This window comes from Pteronotus mesoamericanus, unplaced genomic scaffold (assembly GCF_021234165.1).
Source record: "Pteronotus mesoamericanus isolate MK-2021 breed Mesoamerican mustached bat unplaced genomic scaffold, CSHL_Meso_final contig_42, whole genome shotgun sequence".
NCBI lineage: Eukaryota > Metazoa > Chordata > Mammalia > Chiroptera > Mormoopidae > Pteronotus > Pteronotus mesoamericanus.
Window position 1 is genome coordinate 15102227 of NW_026555157.1, and position 21062 is coordinate 15123288.

Below are 21062 nucleotides of genomic sequence, written 5' to 3' on the forward strand. Positions count from 1 at the left end.
AGAGCTGGGTGGGCAGGGGGCAGCTTCCTCCCAGACCACAGTGCTAGCAGAGAGCCCTTCTTGGCACATGATTGCTACCCCTGGGGAAAGTGAAAGCATGTGAGTGAGCAAGACCTTGCTAAAGAGGCTTATTTCTCTCACTCTCCATATGAAGTACTGAGTAGCGTCATGAGCTGCTCAACCAGGAGTGGTAAGTGGCTGGGATTCTGGATAAATCAAACGGATGCAGGTCCTACTAACCACATGATGGACTCCATGAGGAGGCCTGACCATGAGTCTCCAAGATGCCTCACCCATGGATCTTCCCCAACTGGCTCATGGGCACCTCCAGTACTCACTGCACCTCACTTGCACACACTCCTTCTCTACCCGACGGCAAACTCCTTGTGCACATCCCCCATGGCAGAGGGAGCGAGCTCTGGCAGCCAGCCAGTTAGCAGGCACAGAAAGCTGGCCTAAATCTGTAGGTCAGGGAAGAACCACAAACTTGAGCTTTAGCATCAGTCTTGGGAAAACAAAAGGGAGGCTATCAGCCCTCAGCCTGGCGTTTTGTAGGATCAAGAGAAGGTATAGAAGTTTAAGAATTCTGCCACAAGAGAAAGCAACAAGTGTGGAGGAGGTATATCCATAGGAGGTCTGAGAAAAACACAGGATCCTTAGCAGGGATAATGGAAGGTATTTCTCTCCTGAAGTCACTCAGTAAAGACTGAAAGAGGTAACTACTACTTCAAATGTGAAGACAGACACACAAGACTTCCAGAAACAGAAAAAAAAAAAAGAATCAAAGAGACATGACTTCACACATGAATCACAATAATCTCCCAGTGACTAAACCCAAAGATATGAATGGATATCCACAGTTTACCTGGCAAAGAATTCAAAATTGCTATTTTAAAGAAGTTCAATGAGCTACAGGAAAAAAAAAACAGGAAGACAATTCAATGAAATCAGAAAGCAATACATAAACAAAATAAGAAATTTAACAAAGAGAAATCATAAAATTTAAATGAACAAATTCTGAAGCTGAAGAATACAATGAGCAGAGTGAAGAATGCAACAGAGAGCATCAACAACTGCATCAAGCAGAAGAAGAAAACCTGTGAAGTAGAAGGCAGGACCTTTGAAATTATCCAATCAGATGACAAGAAAGAAAACAAAGTGAAAAAAATCCTGTATAAACTATAAAACAGTATCAGAAGAAGGAATCTGTGAATTGCTGGAGTCCCAGAGGAGAAGAGAGAGAGAGAAGGGCAGAAAGTGTATTTAAAAATAATGGCTGAGAACTTCCAAATTCAGAGAGATTTGACCATCTAAGTTCACAAAACTCATAGGACCCAAAGCAAATACAGTTTCAAAGTATCTTCTCTAAAAAATATTATAATAAAACTGTCAAAATCAAAAAGCAAAAAGAGAACCTTAAAAGCAGCAAGAGAAAAGTAGCTTATCACACATTGGGGAACCCCCATTAGGCTATCACTGGATTCCTCAGCAGAAACCATGCAGGCTAGGAGAGAGTGGGATACCTATACCTATATCTGCCAAAATAAACTTTAATTCAAAAATTGTAACAAAAGGCTAAGAGGTCATTATATAATGATAAGGGGGTCGATTCATTAAGAAGATGTAACAATCATAAACATATTTACATCCAACATTACAGCACCTAAATATATTAAGTAAATACTAGCAGGTCTGAAAGGAGAAACAAACAATGCAATAATATCAGGGACTTTAATACCTCACTTTCAACAACGGATAAATCATCCAGAGAGAAAGCCCATAAGGAAATTCGGGACTTAAACTATACTTAAGCCAAATAAACCTAACACACTCACATGAGGCGGCACCCCCGCAAAAACAGAATTATCTTCTGGAGGCAGGGCCCATTGTAATATCGTCTTCCCCCGCTAGGTGAGTATTCTAGGAACCCATCTCTATCAGTGCACCAGCTGGCATCATTGTGAGAGGCTATGTTCCACTTCAGTGAAATTTTTCTGAGGACTCTTTCAACATGTTTGCCTATTTCATGATGGGCGATTTACCAGCACACCTGCCCACAATGCAGTGAGTGAGTGAGTGGCAGTTTTTTACTAAAAATGGCGTGACTCCCCTTCCCCATCCTCCCTATTCACCCAGTCTCACCCCGAGCCACTTTGTTTTCCTCCATGAAAAGGAGTTCTCAAAGGCAAACATTCTTGCCACTGTGGAAGAGGTGAAACGAAAAATGGCAGCAGCACGAAAAGACATCAAAATCGACGACTTCAAAAACTGTTTTGAGCGGTGGAAAACAGTTTTGGTACAAAAGGTGTATTGCACCAAATGAAGATTACTTTGAAGACAACTGAAGTTTAAACATGTAAGAACAAATACACAATTTTTTATAAATAAATTCTGGGCTTTGGGAGCTCCCATCATATACAGAACATTCTACCCAATGGCACCAGAATACATGTGTATATTCTTAAGTGCACATAGAACATTCTCCAGGATAGAACATATGTTAAGTCACAAAACAAGTCTTAGAAAGTTTAAGAAAATTGAAATCATACCAAGTATCTTCCCCAACCGCAATGGTATGAAACTAGAAATTAGAAACAGGAAGAAAACAGGAAAATTCACAAATATGTGGAAATTAAGAAACACACCCTTGAACAACCAATAGGCCAAAAAAAGAAATCAAAAGGCAATTAAACAACAATCTTTGAAACAAACAAAAATGGAAACACAACATATCAAAACTTATGGAATGCATCTAAATTTACGTAATTATCTAAAACCACTTCTAGAAATGTGTTAAAACCACTTGTGCTTCCAGTTGCATTAGGTATATTTGCATCTTTGCAAATTCTAAATGTATATTTTTTCAAAATTCCAAGTGAGATGGCTTAAGCCCTTTAACCCATACTTAAGAAACTGAGTTTTATCAGACAGAGCCTATAACCTGACACACATCAGGAAAGCAGCTGAGTTCTCAATGAAAAAGAAACCCTCAAGCAATATACAAATTTCTCTAAACTAAATGCCTTTTCATTTCACAAAAGTTAAAAATAAAACAATACACAATAGCTTTAATAAAATTCAAGTCACAAGTAAGAAACATAAAATGTGGAAGTAAACAACTCCACTCTTTAAATAAAGGAGGGCCATCTATTCCAAGTAACTACACCCCACCACCCCCCAAAAAAGCCACAGCAATGAAGCTCTCTCATACATTTTGAAGGCGGAACACATACATGCCAGGAATAGCACTTCATTTATTTTTATATGGATAAATGCCCCCATAGTAACTAATTCAACTCATGAATTCTTCTTTTAGTTCAGTATATTAACAAGTTTAATACTATATTGGACAGTTTCACTTCTGCTAATGCCAGTTGAAAAGCCTGCTACTGCTATAGAAAGCACAGTGTGCAAAAAGTGATTTTCCAAGTCAGAATGCCAAAACATATCAAATTCAATAGCTCAGAATTCCTACCTCTAAAATAATTTCAAATCAAATAAAAAATCAAATCTGGTAAAAGAAAAAAAAAAATCTCATTAACAGTTTGCCAAAAAGAAAACCACAAGAAGGAAGCAATAACCAAACTCTTCCAATTAATCATTCTTTCTTTCATGTTTTATTATCATCCATTAACACTGTCTCCTCCAATTGTTCATTAGTGCCCTACAGTTATCACTATCCAAAAATCTAGGGAGCTGGCCCAACGGCAAATGGAACCACAGACCAGCTAACGCAGCGGGGCCCGGTTAGCCGGTGCTCTCACTGTCAAAGGGGCAGCCCCTCCTGGCGGAGCTCTAGCCCTTTTCTGCACCAGGGAAATGTGAACTTAATGACACCCGATCTTTCGGGCCTTTAAAGAAAGTTGGAAATATGCATTTCTATGCAAAAAATCGCCTAGTTTTTAAATATTGGCTTTTTAAAAATTTGGCCCCAGAGCACATGCCTATATCTGGGTCCAGCTGATTTGTCTCTGGTTTGCAGCCCCAGGCTTATCCAGAAATTCCTGTCTTAATAATACCTACAGTATCACCACAGGTCTTCTGTGTTTAGAGAAGCTCCAAGCTGAGTGTGATTCGCAGAAACAGAAACTGGTGTACCACGTTCACAGTGAATCACACTCCACACCACTGCACCCTGGAAGGACTTCTGTGAGAGCATCACTTTATTTGTGTAGGAGTCTGTCTAGTACCACCAGACTGGAAACTTCTTGTAGGCAAGGCCGCAAGACCACACCTTATTCATCTTAGTTTTCCCAGCACTTGGCACATGAAAAGCGCAAAATAAATATATTTGAAAGAATGAATTAGTAAATGAATAAATAAACACCAAACGAATGAAATCTCTGATGCCGTTCGCCCTCTAACCTTTTTTATCCAATATAGAACTTGGTTAAAAAAAAAAAAGGTATTCCCAGTAATTTTACTTTTCAAAACCAAGTTGCTCTATTACTGAATAGAAGAAGTGGCTGCATGTATTAATGGTTAAGTAAATTTTGGACGCTTTCTAAATTTTCATTGCTGGATTAAAGCCAAGAAACAAATATTTCAAGTAAGTATTTCTTCAAGCAAAGAAACAGTATTTCATGTAATTCATTGCTGAATTAAAGCCAAGAAACAAATATGTCAAAGTAATTATCATTAATCTCTTTTCTGTCATAATGAGATAGAAAAGAAGCCTCAAGAGGATAGGAGTAGGGAACGTGGAAGGGGTCCCCGTCTCCCGTGTCTGTGTGATAATAAAAGGCCGTGTGTTTACTTCAGACAGGTGAGTCTCTAGTGGGGTTGTGGCTATGGCTGTTGTTGTTGTTTTCACTGCACTTGCAGAAGCCACTTTCTTGTCTACTGAATGACTCCTCACAGGTAAAGTGGCAAGTAGAGGCTTGGAGGGAGTAGAGAGTGCCCAGGGAGGTGGGTGGTGAGAACAAAAAGGAAAGTTTGTTCCATGCTATTCCTGTACAAACCCTGATGTTTTCAGCCCAAGTTAAAGGAGGCCTGATTTAGAGTCCCTGTCATTTGTTGGCTAGCCAATATTTTTATCCTTTCTTTTCTCCATTCCACACACACACTGTTCTACATGCTTTGGAGTCTAAACTTTTTCTTAAATACAAACAAAAAACTTAGAACAAAAAACTATACTTTGTACCTATGTACAGCAATTTATTGTCTTGGCTAAAAAAATTATTTCTGTATTACTTTCAGAGAACAACACTAAGGGCACTTAACAGCTTGATTATCACCAAACAAGCATGAACCATAAATAAGTTTTCTACCAAATGTGGAGTTTGGCAACGCCAAATGTGTGGATTTCATTTAATTACTGCAGAGGGCTTAAATTTTCTAACCCAATCCTTGGGACCCATGAGCTGACAACTAAGAATAATGTTCCAGGGATGATGTAAGAGAATATTTGAAGTAGGGACAGCTCGGGAAATTTGTGATGCCAAAGTAAGCAGGGGAGGGGACACAGAAGAGAATCTTGAGGGCCTGTTCTAGGCATGCGATGTAGAAACACACTTACCAGAATAGATGGTGGGGTTGCCTGAAGACTTAAACTCTGGGTGTTCGAAACTAGGTCTTCAGTTTGGGGAAGTAAAACTCCTCTCACTGAAGGGAAAACAGCATTCAAGAATATTTTTAATTGAGACACTATTGTATTTGAAGTTCAAGGACAACCAAACACCAACTTCTTTCTTTTTACAGTTTCGATTTGGGCAGAGCAGGTGAGGTAGACTTGCTTAGAAAATGCTTGCTACTTTATTTAGATATTTTACTTATATTAGCACCATAAGGCTCTAACATAAAGATTCTTCCCATTGTTACATTCAGGACACTCCCTATATTATTTTGTTTCCTTTCTCAAGCAATTTTTATTTTTCAAGATTCCTATAAAGCAGTTGTTTCTAAAATTGATTTTTTTTCATTTTAATAAGAAAGTTGAACTGAAATTCCAATGCATTTAGTCAACACTAACAATGGAGAAAATAATGCAAAACGATATTCTTTCTGTCAGAAAGTATCTCTGAAAAATGGGCTAGGACATCAGAGAATTTGTCACTGTACCAACATTGAAGAGCTATAAAGTTAAAGGAGATTGTATAATTTAATTTAACAGAATTCACTGAATCCCTTCTAGTTACTACAGACTAGGATGAAGTTGAGGCTCTAAGCATTAATAAAGCCAAGATTCTCCTATGGAAGGACTTCATATATCAGAGAGATAAATACAAATCATAAAATGCTGTGAGGGACATACATAAGATGTATGGGAGCACAGACAAAGGAGAAATTAATTTTGCCTAAAGGAGAGAAGGAATCAAAAGAACCTAAAGGAAGGGGTTGTCAGGAGGGTGAACTGGTGTATGAACCAAAAATAGCAGCAGAATTTCCCGTTACTCACCTGTTCTTACTGGACTGACATAGAAGCCAAAAACCCTATTTGGTTTAAGTATTTTCCAAAATTCTTTTTCAGTTTAGTATACAATTACCTTGTCTTCTATGGGAAACAAGCAGTGGGAGATCAAGATGAACATATCTTTTAAGAGTATGACAAAACTACCTAGAAAGTTACAGCTACTCAGAATTCTGAAGTTAGTATTACAATAGAAATAAATTTTAGACACAAAAATTCTGAGTAATTAAAATGTACATCTAATGAAAGTTCCAAACACCTGAATTAGTTTGCACTGATATCCTAAAGTTTTCATTGAACTTGCTTGGAAATTCCAAGAGGGCTGTTGACCTCTTTTTGAGGACACCTTCCAGGAGGAAGCCCCACTCCCAGGCTCCACACAAAAGGAACACCTTGCTGTGTTGTGGGTTTAGTTTCCTAAACAACCTCACCTGGTTTATGGCACACCTTAATCTTCATCCTATTCTTTTACCAACCTGCCTTGGTGTTTGCATCTTCTACTCAAATTAGTTCCCTTATCCCTCAGGTCAAGACCTCTTAGCTATATCTTTTCTCTAATCCCAGGACCCAGATTCCTGGAACCTTCTGCCTATATGCTGTCTCCATAAGTAGCCCCCAGCTAGTCCTTATTAGCTTTGCCAAAAGGACTTCAGCAATTTCAGATTAAAACAAGCTTCTTCTCTTTTCACCATTTTATCTTACCTAGGTATTCTAAAATGAGGAAGTGAGCCCAGGGTACTCACACTGTTCTAAAACACAAAGCCTCCCTAGTGTTTTAGAACTGATGGCTTAATATCACTATCTCCACCAAAGAAAGAGCTTCTCCACTTTGAAGTCTTCCATAACTCTTGTAAAATCCAGGCTTATCTGTGGCTCTGCCTCAGCACACTGTTACATTAAAGAGACATCAGATGTCCAGCAGCCAAAATTACGGAAAAGTAATTCAAAATTTTAGCTTAGCCCTCAAAAAAAAATCTTATTTAGGAAGTAAGAATTTATCATAGTAAAATTTTGTTAAAATTTTTTCTTTTATTTTCCTATGTGTCTATTTTTGTTTATCTACACACACACACACACACACACACACACACACACACACACACACAAACACACACACAGCCTAGGTAGTAGTTCCCTAAAAATAAAGATATGTAGCAGTTGGAGAGGCTGAAAAAATGTGTCATTGTTAGTATTGCCTCTCACTTGTGGATTTTCCTCCTTGGCAGCTGGTACATCTCCTATGTGGTCACTTCAGTAAAATATACTCCGGACATTTTAAAAGTTAAATTACTGAGTGAAGAAACTGTGGTGAGGTAGCCTTGTCTGGGTGGCTCAGTTGGTTGGAGCATTGTCCCATACAAGAGAAAGGTTGCGGATTTGATTCCCAGTTGGAGGTGCAGGCGGGAGGCAACTCATCAATGTTTCTCTCTCACATCGATGTCTGTCTCTCTCCTTCCTTTCCTCTCTCTCTGAGATCAATGAAACTATCCTGGGGTGAGGAAAAAAGGAAGGGAGGGAGGGAGCGAAGGTAGGCAAAGGGGGAAGAGGAGGGAAAGGAAAGGAAGGAGGGAGGGAGGGAGGGAGGGAGAGAAGAAATTGTGGAGAAGTAAACATGAAGTAGCAATTAAGGTAACAGGACCTCATGTTTCTAATGACTTAAGCTCTTGCACACTGGTAACCAGACTCAGCAAACTTTTGTACCAGGTTGACGAGATCACTCTTTATCCTCTAAATTCAGAGCAGTCAGCTCTCTTTGCTGATCCTAGATCTACCTGTTGATTTTGGATCATAACTGGATCTCTACAGCTATCTGAATTCAAACTTAGTATTGGATTCTCTGGGACTCTGCCCAGCACCCAGTATCAGTTCTTCTTTGACCATGGTCTTCCATCAGCTTTGCTGAGCTGCTCCTTCTCCTGCTCTCTGTCTGGCTCTTAAGCTGTTCTCAGCTGACTTGCTTCTGGAGAGTTATTGTCTTGGTTGCTGGGCCAGCACCACAGCCTGTTTCAAGTCATACTCTAGGTACTGCTCTACTTTTTCTTACACTTTGCCTCCATATGTCCGAACTCTTTCTAATTATCATGCTGTTCTCCACAAAGAGTGGCGTTCTATCTACAAATATTCCACAGAGCCCTTAATTAATCTGTCCCAAATAGCTGCATGGCTAATGTTCCATTCATATGAGGATGTCTCCTATCTCATGCAGTCTAGAGAATGCTCAGAACCACATATTTTTAGGGAAATTAGTTTTCACCAGAGTATGCATGAAAAGGAACTGAAACTAAATAAGGACTTCATGATTGATATCAGACTCACCATTGATAAGCTGAAGGGAGTCAGGATCCGGATTCAAAGAGGAGTTCCTCAGCAAAAAATTTTGATGCAGAGTCTCAGCAATATAATCTCTGAAGTTACTAATTGTATAAGCAGCAGTGGGTTTATCATCCAATTCCACAAGACCATGGTTTTCCACCTTGTTGGAGTGAAGGCTGATTAGGTCCCAGGTGGTATTGCTGATGGCCTCACCATTGAAGGTAACTGCATAGTGAACATCTATGCCACTATGGATAGAAAGAGAGAACACATTAGGCCCTGCTAAGGGAGCACAAAGGAAGGAGCTATGAACCCAGGGAAAACAAACAGTAGACCTAGAGCGAGAGTCTCAAAAAGCATGGTTTCCATCACCATCCTGTAGGAGCAAAATGGTTCCCAAATTTAAGCAAAAAAGGAAATTAAGTACTTCTTCCTCTGAGCTTATTTACATGTTCTTAGATATTCCTTGATTATAGCCTTTGTTGTTTTGTAAAAAGACTTTGTTTACAGTGACTGCCTTTCAGTTTCTTCTTGAGTTTCTATCCTCAATGTTCAGCTCAGTAGTTGGGACTGAGGGGTACCCAGCGTCTATTAAATGAACAGAAATCTATACTTATCTGAGTAAAGAAGACTGCAGCTTAATAAAGGTATTCACATACCTAAAGAGAAAGTATCAACATCATGATAATAGCCTCATGAAGACTAGGAAAAAGGAAATTAGTCGACTAGCTTATGTTACTCTTGAGTGGAACCCTCCTCCCCAGTGTATTGTGGCTTCCTCGTAAGACAGACCCTTGGACTGTAGACAGCTATAACAGGCTAGCGTGGCTTGATGAGACTGGCCACTAAAATCACCAACTTCCTTTTCCTGATTTCAAATTTGAAAGGTAACTTTTGATTATAAGTGCATACAGATTTTCCTATGGGAAAAGAACACATGAGCCAGCTAATGCAATAATTGGTCATTGGCAGACATATTTCTCACTTTAAATACATCAATTGTCATCCTAGAGAATGCAGTGTATTTTGTGGTTTGCTAAGCATAAATTGATCTTAAGAGACCTCTCCTTCAGAGCACAGGCAATGCTGGACCTTGCCCCCGAGTCTGCGTGTTGCAGATCACACCCTGGACTACAGGGGACACCATGAGGGTGACATCCTTGAACATGCCATTCAAGCAGCCAGGCTTCTTTGAATTTCCTGTCTCACTCTGAATAACTTCAATAAGGTTTTCGTTCCAGATCTGATAAGCTGCCACTTCCAATGGGGTGGTCTGGGCACTTTGAAATGGTAACTGAGCATTTTGACACCTGCTGCTCTAAATGGTAAGATATCTGCTTGTCATCTATAATGTCCCTCAACCACTTAATTTTTCATGTCAGAATATGTTGATTTATGCATAATTCCTGGTCTTTTTTTGTAGAGAAATAAATTCAGTAAAATATGCTAAAATAACCAAATGAAGGCTCCAACGTGGAATAAAACAGTAAGAGGGCCACCTACTGGTCAAAACTCACTATACCGTGTGTGTCTGAAGTATCTAGCACGATCCCTGGCTCACAGCAGTTCAGTAAGTGTATTTGAACATAATGAAAAAAAAAATGGTCGACTTCATTCACTAATACAAGCAGATAAGAAAACTGAATTTATACCACTTAAATGACAGTATGTGATACTCCTGACTTAATCCAAAGGATTTTTAGTCTCTAAATATAGAAGAGTAATTTTTTACCCTACAAAAGCATACATATTTTCTTCACACAATAGTGTCTTCTGAGTAATCAATTACAGGCATTGCTTCATAGCAAGAACACAACCCTGTGAACATATGAGTGCTTTTCCCAAGCTTTGTGGCATGGACCATGCCTGTATCTCCAGAAAGGTTGACTTCTCCTTGGGGTCTTTGCACAACATATTAACATGTTAACAGGGCTCTACAACAGGAAACGGTGGTAAGGGAAAAACTGGAGAAGAAAGGGTTGTACCAGTTAACACTTCAGTTGGTTTCTGGGCCATGAGAAAATCAGAGAAGGAGAGGCAAGCCTTCGCAGCAGCGAGCCTATGATGCGCCTTGCATGACTTGTAAATATTGTATGGAGAAGATCAAGAGAAACATTCCTGCATCAACAAATCTATGCACATCAGGCAATCTGGGTTAGAATACTGGCTTTACTTCTTATTGGCAAAATAAAATTTGTCTCCCAAATGTTTCCCTTGAACATCTAAAAATAACTTGTTATGATCTACCTTGCCTATTGAGGATAAATTCATTAAAGAAGATAAAAATCCTCAGAGAGATGCTGCTATTTATTACCATGGTTGTTTGTTGTTGTTGTTGTTGTTGTATTAAAGATTTTATTTTTAGGGAGAGGGGAAGGGAGGGAGAAAGAAAGGCAGGGAAACATCAATGTGCCAGAGATACATAGATTGGTTGCCTCTCGCATGCCCTCACCTGGGGACCTGGCCTGCAACCCAGACATGTGCCCTGTCTGGGAATCGAACCAGCAACCCTTCGGTTCAACAGGCCGGCACTCAATCCACTAAGCCACAACGGCCAGGACACCATGTTTTTATTCTGGAAAGAAAACTCAAAAAATGTTTGAGGTATCAGGAAACCAGCTATTCTCAGAGCCAAGCACTTTAGTGTGATTCGGAACAGACTGAGCCCTGGAATGGCAAATGGGGTACAGAGATGGCAACAGTATAGAAGAGAGCCAGGAGGCCCAGGATGTACCTAAGAAGCCGAATGCACGCTGGTAGACAACCACTATCTGACTGAAGAGAGCTATGCCGGCTCTCTGCACTGACAAGTCTAAGGTAGCCAACCACCACGTATCCTCTGTCATCTTTCATCTTCCAAACTAGACTGAAACATCCTCTTTAAACAGGAAAGTTTCTCTACCTGACAGCTATTTCCAGAGATTTCAGTCACATGGAGGTGAAATTTACCCTTTCTCTCTCACCTCAAATGCCCTTGTTGGCTGTTTGACATGTACAGATTTTAAGTAGAAAAAATAATGCAATGTCATCTCATTAAGATTAACCAAAATAAAGATACTTCAGAGAAACTCAGATATCCCTTCTTCTATAAAACTTCTGTTAGGAAGAAGATGCACACTTACAAAGTCTGGAGCTGAATTTCTGAAGTGTGTATACCAGGCAAATACATTGTTGATTCACTTCAAATGAGTCCTACTAACTTAAAATAATGCGTGCATCCTGAAAGGGATACAAAGCAAATAGAAAACTTCATAGCATATAAATGTTTATGTTTATAATATTTTGTTGCATTATGTTTATAACGTAATATTTATCAACGTTTAGAAAGAGATTATATATCATGTAAATAGACTACTTTTGTGTCACACCTATAAATTCATTCATACACAGCTCAGAACCAAAGTATACCAAAAAGTCATGAATAAATTTCAACTGTGCAATACCTGACAATACTGAACAGTTTGGAAAATGTACCTAGAAAATCTAATGACTTCATATTGAATTGTTGTCAATGTCCCCAGAGAAATCGCAGCAACCAGATAACTATTCTTTTGATCATAGAATAACATCAGAGTTTGGGTCGTTTTACATGCTAATCACCTACAAGAGAGCAGCAATTAAGCAATCAGGCTTTTTGGTTGATTATAGATCATCAACAAACACACACATGCCTGTAACACACACACACACAGAGCAGATTACACATACTCAGAGTACAGAAACCCAAATTCTGATTACCTTGGTCAAAATACCTGATGCCGCCTAGTCATAGAACTTACAGCAAATTAATTTGCCTCTCTGAGGCAAAATTTCCTCACCACCTAATAGAATGAATATTAATTCTCATTGTCATTATCTTACAGGGATATAAAAAAGTAAAATGAAAAAAATAAAAGAACCAGTACTTTGACATATCCCTGAAAGTACTTTTCATCAAACTGTGTTCCTAGACAATGGAATTTTTGTAGACACAGGATCTGCCTAATTCTTAGTAAGTACTTAGTAAACACTTGCTAAAATCACAGAAAACAAAGAAGTCAGAAAGCCCTTTCCAAATATAAGGTATGACAACAATGGAGCATTACTGTACCTCTAAACATGCCCACAGTTAGCCTATGAATACACTTCACAAATTCTATATTATATTTACCAATCTTCTGAGAGAAAGAAAATTTTCAATAAATTTGGAATCCAAAGGCAAAAAAATAAACAGCAACCTTCACAAGGGGTATTGACCATGCTTTTCTATTGACTATGTTTCTTCTAAGAAAATCTAGAGATTAGCTGTTTTTGCAAATGAGCTCTTAAAGAGATCAGCTTTCTTCCCTTCATTTACCACTTCAAAAGATTATTGATTATATTGTTGAATGCACAGCATACTTGAAAGTGTTCACATTAATGAAAGTTTTTTTTTCCTATTTTAAATCAAGTGTAACTCAATACAGGGTGGGGCAAAAGTAGGTTTACAGTTGTTTGTATGGAAAATAATACAATTATTAGCAAATAATAATACAAGAATGAACTCTTGTTTCATAAACTCACAACTGTAAACCAACTGTGGCCCCACCCTCTACCTAAGAGTTCTAGTCAGCTATCAGTCTATAACAGGTCTATAAGCCACTACCTTTGAGCTAAATCCAGCCTATTGTCACTGAGTTAATGGCTTTTATGTTTTGAATGGTTGAAAAAAATCTAAAGAAAAACATTTTGCGACATGTGAAAATTATATGAAATTTATATTTCAGTGTCCATAAATTAAGATTAGTTTTTGTTCAAATTATAAAAAGCAAACACAGCCACATTCATTTGTTTTCAACGTATTGCCTGTATCCACTTTCATTTGATAGTGGCAGAGATGAGTAGCTGCAACAGAGACCACACAGCCTGAAAGTTTAAAATATTTACTATCTGACCCTTATAGAAAAACTTTGTCAATCCCTGATCTATATGAAGATAGACACTGATATTGGAAGTGATAAAAGAATTGAGACATGCTCCCTTGGACCTGGGTCTACCACATTTTCTAAACTAACTCCTCATTCATTCGATAGTATAGAAAAGTACCAAAAAGTACTCTACCTGCTGTTTTCCTTGGGGGACCTGAAAATAAAAATTGAAAGTGTTAAGCAGAACTCAAAACAGTTATATTTGTCATACAATTCATCAAAGTACAAGTTCCTGATATATTTCCTCTGAAATATTTCTTTAAATGAAAATACATGTAAAGTATCAGAAGCTGACAAATCCCTATAGATTTAACAAAGTGAGCAAAGGTGGAGAAAGTGTTCTATTTTTAAAATAAATAGTATTTACTATCTTTAAATTTTATTAAAATACTTTTAGAGGGATTTATATGTTTATAAATAAACTTTTTCAGTAAGTCAGCAGGGGACTCCAGTAGTTGGCATTAACAAAACTGAGAACACCTTTGGGGAGATATAATATGTTATGTAGTATTGAAATAAATGAAAAACAAATCATTTGATATAAATAAAGTTCAAAGGGGTTGGAAATGTCAGGACTGACTAACCAATAGGGTATTTCATAGCCTTTAATATTTACATATTTTATGTAACAGACACTTTTAAGTTCTATTAAGAACTTCCCATGTGCCAGGAACTACGCTAAGCATTTTGCAAAAATTAATTCATTTAGTCCTCATTAAGACTTATTAAGGACCATTAGTATTTCCATGTTACAGGGAAAGAAGCTGAGGTACAAAATAGCTAAATCATTTACTTAAAGTATTTCAAAATTATTTTTTAATAAGGCAGGATTTTTGGCAACTTGTCTTTTTTATACAAATGAGAAGTTAAGGACTTGGTAATTTACCCAAAACCATCCAGCCAGATGTGCCAATGGCAGGATTTGGACCTAAGCAAGTTGACTCCAAAGGCTATGCTGCTTCCTGTGCTGTCAAGTGAGAGAGGTGCCCAAAGGCCTCACACGCACCGGCTCTCGGATGAGCTTTAGTCACAGCGGCATTCTGTGAAAAGCGCGAAGGCTGAACTGGGGAGACGGACCAGTCACGCTGTGAGGCTGGTGGAGGGTCAATTTCCCGTGACCCTCCCCTGTACCAGTAACTATCTAAGTGTTCCCAGGTAAATTATAATATTTAAATTCCCTGTGCTCCGGTCTACTTATCAGAAACAATGTGGATAATAAAAACTGTCTCATAGCATGGCTGTTGGGATTAAATGAATTAAAATAAAGCATGGTACACTGTAAATGCTATGTAAGTGATTGCTATTATTTCTGATAAGCCCAAAAGTTGTGACAAGAATATGCCACAGTTAAGATGTTGGCACTGTTAATTATGCTCCAGTGCCCCTGCTCACACTCAACTGCGCCCAACTGCTGGGCCGCAGCAGTCACCCAGATGCTCCAAACCGTCAAATACATGGAGATTCAGAGCAAGAGCTATAAAGTCAGCCACTCTGTTTCAAATTTACAAGCTAATTTACAGGCTCTCTGACTCTGGGCTCAAACTTCATCCCTTTAAACCTGTTTGTTTCTCTGTCAAATGAGTATCAACAATAATATTTATTCTAAGAGGACTGGAGATTAAGTGAGCTCAGGAATGTGAAGGGCCTAATGCAAAGTATTCGTTCAATAAATGTTCGCAAGTATTATGCAGAGGGTCTGAAGCAAGGAAGAAATGCCTTCAAAAGAGGTCCTTGATTTACTCAGAACTACTATGTTTGAAAAGACAGTGAATGCAGAGTGGCCTCACACCAAGGCCTCAAAGTCACCTCAGTGGAACACTGACAAGCGTTAGTAGGACCTCACAGTCACATATAATCTGACTTCAGACACCCCTCAGTGACAAATAAAAGCAGTGTATCATGTCAGCAGCAAGCTGGAGACATGAATTCCTAAGTTCTTACCCTGGCCCAATTACAGATCTAGTACATACTATTATACTGTCAGATATAGAATACATTATTATTACTATACAGATTTAGCACTCAGACCTTGAATACATTATTTTGCCTTTTTCTAACTCAGTTTCCTCACTTGAAACACTAGCATTAGGAACGTAAGTTTACCAGAAGTAGCATTAAAATACAGCATTCAAATCATTTTGATTTATTTTTGTGTCTATAATACACACAAAAGAATATTGCACTTGAAATAAAGGGGGCATTACATAAATAAAGAGTAGCATTTTAAAAATGTTACTAAACATGTGTTTTTAGAGGAAGTCTATTTACCTGAAGTCAAGTACATGGATGTCCTTGTAGCCAGGTAACCCAGTAAATGCATTTTCAACCTGTTAAAAATAAAAATAAATTTATAACTGTGCAGAAATGTGAAAAAGGATGTAGAAATTAATGCGTTTAGGAGTAGGATATAAAGTGCACTGTTTACAACTATTAGGAGCTTGAATACACACACAGGTACACATGGATCAGAAAGTTATTAAGAAAATTATAATAGTTACAATGTTAGAAAATAGTGTTTACCACAACACTGATACATTTTTATTTTGTCTTATAAGGTTCTAATGTGCTTTAATATTAGTTTTTGTTCAAATTATAAAAAGCATACTTCTCATTGACAAGGACTGTTTTTTCCCTGATGTGTTGAAACGTGAAAAAAAAGCATTCATTTCAAAATAAGCTATAAATAATCGCATTTTTAAATGTACTAATTTGGATTAGAAATCTGGCTTCAGCACACACAGTGACAAACAGTCGGGTGCTCATTCCCTAAAAATGTCTGGTGGTGTCTGTTTCTTGTTCCTACAAAACAAGGGAACTGTGGACACAGTCAACATTAGGAAGAAATCTGGCCTTTGCTGGCGTGGCTCAGGTGGTAGGAGCATCGTCCCACACACCAAAAGGTTGCGGTTCACTCCTCACTCAGGGCACGTACGGGAGGCAACCAATCAACGTTTCTCTCTCACATTCTCTCTCTCACACATTCAATTTTCCCTCTCCCTCTCTCTCTCTCCCCCAGCCCCACTTTCCTCTCTCTCTAAAATCAATAAACATAGTTTAAAAAAGGGTTTTTTTTTAACCTGTAAGCCTGGGCTAAGCCCGCAGGAGAGAGGCCTTGTTCACTGGTTGCCATAAAGGGGATTATAAATCAGTGACTGGGTAACTTGTCAAAGATCAATTTAGAAACATCACATCTCCAGGAACCAGTTTTATTACTGAGTCTTTAACATCCCACCAAGTAAATCAGTATCTGCTTAGTGACTGGAGCAGGAAAAAAAGAATTCTAAGATGAACTAAATATCTAAAAATAATCATGTTATGCACAAATACCAAATGCTTAACAGAATTTAACATTTTATCCACCACATTCCAGAAGACTTGGTCTTACCAGGTAAGTCCTCTGGGGCCAACAGCAGAAGAAGGGAAGTGAGCTGTTAGTGGACTTTGGGAACTATGAGTGAAGCTTTAGGCATCTGTTTTCAAAACCAAGTCCTCATGTGAGTATGATTTATGAAAAGCCTTGGTTCAAAACAAAACAAACTTGTAGATACAGAGTATGTTTTGACGGTTGTCAATGGGAAGTTGTTCGGTGTGTGTGAAAAGGTGAGCGGATTAAGAAGTACAAATTGGTAGTTACAGGATAACCATGGGGATGTAAAGTACAGCACAGGGACTATATACTATTGTAATAACTATGTATGGTGCCACGTGGGTACTAGATTTATCGGGGTGACCGCGTTGTAAGTTATATACATGTCTAACCACTATGCTGTACAGCTGAAACTAATATAATATTGAATGCCACTATAAGTGATTAGTAGTAAAGAAACAAATAAATTTTGATTGAATGAATATCTTCATGCTTTAAGAATAAAGAATCCAAACACATGCAACTTTCTGACTATAATAACTTGCCTTGTTTATTCTCTGAGAAGAAAGGGAGTCTTGCTATAATTCTTAGAGGATGGGGGTGGGGATGGGAACTTCAGGACAAGGAACCTGAAGACTAAGGGATAAAGTCTCAGCTGCTTTTGCTGGCGAAGTGGTTGTGCATGTCTCTTTTATAAAACTAATGCTGCCCTGCTCACCAACCATGTCAACTTTTGTAAGATTAAAATGAGTGTAGCTCAAAGTAGTCCATTAACTGCAAAATGCTGTATAATTGCATATTATTATTATTACTAAACTCACTTTAAGCTTTGCCATCTCTTGAATCTAAACACATATGGATTTTCTAACCCATCATATCCAGTTAGTTACTATACAGGTGTTCAGTTGTAAGAAGTCATTCTGCTTTACTAACATCAAGATTAACAATAGGTACAATGGCCCTAGCCGGTGTGGCTCAGTGGATTGAGCGCCGGGCATGCAAACCAAAGGGCCACCAGTTCAATTCCCAGTCAGGGCACATGCATGGGTTGTGGGCCAGGTCCCCAGTAGGGGGCATTTGAGGGGCAACCACACATTGATGTTTCACTCTCTGTCTTTCTCCCTCCCTGCCCCTTTGTCTAAAAATAAATAAATAAATAATAAAAATAATAATAGGTACAATGTACCAAGTGACCACCGTGTGCTTAGTACTTTGCAATATCACTGCTAATCCTTGTACAAATCTTAAGAGATAAATATTTTCTCAATTCTATAGATGAGAAAACTGACACTCTCATATGTCAACAAACTTGCCCCCGGTTATGCCTTTGGTGAGTGACTAAATCAGAATTTATTAAACCCGAAATCTCTCTAATACCAAATCCTATACTCTTCTCATTGAAACACAAGCCTCTTCCTCTTTCCCCTGATGCATTACAGTCTAGAACTAGAACCAGGACTGGAAAAACTGTGAGGCTCACCACAACTTCTCACCTGAATTAATGAATGGGACTTTGCATGACATAAAGAAAGGAACACTCTGAAAAGAAGGTGGCGATCTGATTTCCCCTTCCACTCCTAGAAGCTGAAATGACCATGAACAAGTTACTTACTCTCCTGGGCCTCACATGTGAAATGGAAACACTCATCTGTATTGCTGCTGTTAGCAAACAGGACACCCAGCAGCCTACAGAACACAAAGCAGTATGCGAGGACCCTGTGTTCACGCTGTGGCTGTCTTCAAACCTGACCTTTCCCTCTCTGATGTCACACAAGGCATTGTCCCAAGCTTATCTTATTCTTACTCTTCACTTCATGGGGAAAAAAAAAAAAGAATAGCTCTTTAACCTGAATCCACCAAGCAACCTTTGTTTTTCTCTGTGTCTTCCAAACTTACCTAAGAAATAATATCTAAGGAACAATCCCTGTGACTGTGCCCTGAAGGGAGAGAGCTAGGGGACCCCTTCCGTTTGAAGTAAACGTGGTGAGAGGGCCTTTCAGAGACTTGCCCCCAGACTCTGCTGCTCCACACAAAGATGGTCCACACGTGGCTATTGGTAGACATTTTGTTCCAGGTGAAGGGAAAAGGGATGCAGAGGCAGGCCAGAGAAGTTCCTGTGTCAAGGTAGGCCCAGACCCTTCATTACCTTCAAATCACCTCAAACCAACAGCTACCTACCTCACAAAGTCCCTGCTGGAGATGTTTTTCAGGGTGTTTATTGGACAACCTCTAAATATGCAGTCTTTCAGTACAGTTGTTTACCCAAACACTGAGGCTTATTAACGGTTCTTTAATCCAAGGGCAGAGAGGAGCAGACAGCTGATCCAAGACACTATCTGATGCCAAGTGGCCACTGGCCTGGCTGACATTTCTTCCACATACCATACACCTCACTACTTGGCCACACAGCTAGGAAAATTAATCGTCTGGCCTACACTCCCTGTGTCTGATGGCTGCAATGATGCTGCTTGGCTGAGAGGTGCATATTTTTATTTCTCATCTAGACACAGTGTCTAGGGAAAGAAATTAGTCCAAAGTAATGGAATTGAAAAATGTGGCCAACAAGAACCCCATCAAGATGGAATGGAAAAGAAATAAACAGAAAGGAATGGTGTGTCCTGTAATTGGACAGAAAGGAAAGATGGGCACACAATGCCTTACCGTAGCAGGGATGTCCAACCTGCAGCCCAACACAAAATCATAAATTTACTTAAAACATTATGAGATTTTGTGTGTGTGTGATTATGTGTCGCAAAGTATTTAATGTGTGGCCCAATATACCTCTTCTTCTTCCAGTGTGGCACAGACACAAAAATGGTTGGACACCCCTGCCTCAGCAAGGCACACAAGAATGGAGACAAGTATGGTCATTTTTGACTGAAAGAATCTTGAGTTCAAGCACCACATAGAATTCTTCCAGAAAATAAAGTTGTGGGATGGTCTAATTTAATGTTTCCTTAAAAATAAACAAAAAACATTGTATGTAGTTTCTCAAAGATGCTCATTCATTTCTCCAAATATTAAGTTAAAACCATGCCATAAAGCACATTTTTCCTTGGCTTTGCAGCAAAAGTTGGAAAGAGCATTTATTTGTTAGATGGCGAATGTGTGAAGATTTTGTTTTCAATGAAATTACCCATCTGTTGTTCTGCGAATTTTTCACAGAGCTTTCTGAAGAAATAGCTAAATCACCGTCTCCAAACCAAGCCAATGGAGAGCTTGAATCCTAAACCTACCTTTAAGCAATGTTGTAAACATGAGAAATTTACAATCCAAGATAACTGTCTTATTTATTTAAAAAAAAAAAAAGAATAAAAACAAACCAAAATTACCCACCTCTGAAATAAACTCTTCTACAAGGCTCTGGTGGTGGAAGCTAGAGGGATCCTGCAGTTCTTCCCTGTATGGCTCTCCCAAAAGGTGGATACTGAATTCTGCAATCTGCTCAGCTGCTGGTTTTGTAGACTCTTCTATCATAGTCTCAATTTCATTGCTAATCTGAATTTTTAGGGAAAGAATAATAAATGTTAATGTTTACTTATTTAGTCAACAAATATATATTGATTGCATACTACATACCAGATACTATGCCAAAGGCAATTTCTGATGATGATCTTTCATATAGTGTTTGACTTCAGTACTAATTGGGGGGACTTGAGGATATAGGTTAATATTAAAATTATGGTGCATTTGTACATTCCTTTGAACACACAATGATCAGTTCAGGGAAAGAGAAAATTTTTCAAAGATAACCACTGAATTTGACCATTTGTGAGTTAAAACGGAGTTGACCATGCTAAAATTATCATCTAAAAATAGCCAGAACCATGGTTCTCATCATTGTTTATATTTTTACAAATCCTTTAATGTATGGCTTAATGGATGACAGCTGGGTTCTCAAATCTGCTTCTGCATTAATCAGTTGCACTATGTTGTTGTAGTTTGAGTATGTGAAGAAAATCCAGCCATACAGAAGAAAGGGGAAGAAAGGAATATATTAATAGCCTTTTCAGGTAACTGGATTTCT

The 21062-nt window shown here is 38.5% G+C and overlaps 1 protein-coding gene across 1 annotated transcript in view; it reads right to left on the reverse strand.

Moving 5' to 3' along the window:
• Positions 1-21062, reverse strand: part of IMPG2 (interphotoreceptor matrix proteoglycan 2) — a 64709-nt gene that overhangs the window by 16868 nt on the left and 26779 nt on the right. The window contains exons 7-11 of the mRNA XM_054577390.1: positions 20372-20533; positions 15937-15995; positions 13802-13822; positions 8726-8970; positions 5519-5604 (exon numbers count right to left, since the gene is read on the reverse strand). Coding sequence (XP_054433365.1) covers positions 5519-5604; positions 8726-8970; positions 13802-13822; positions 15937-15995; positions 20372-20533 — 573 coding nt within the window. The remainder of the gene's footprint in view (positions 1-5518; positions 5605-8725; positions 8971-13801; positions 13823-15936; positions 15996-20371; positions 20534-21062) is intronic.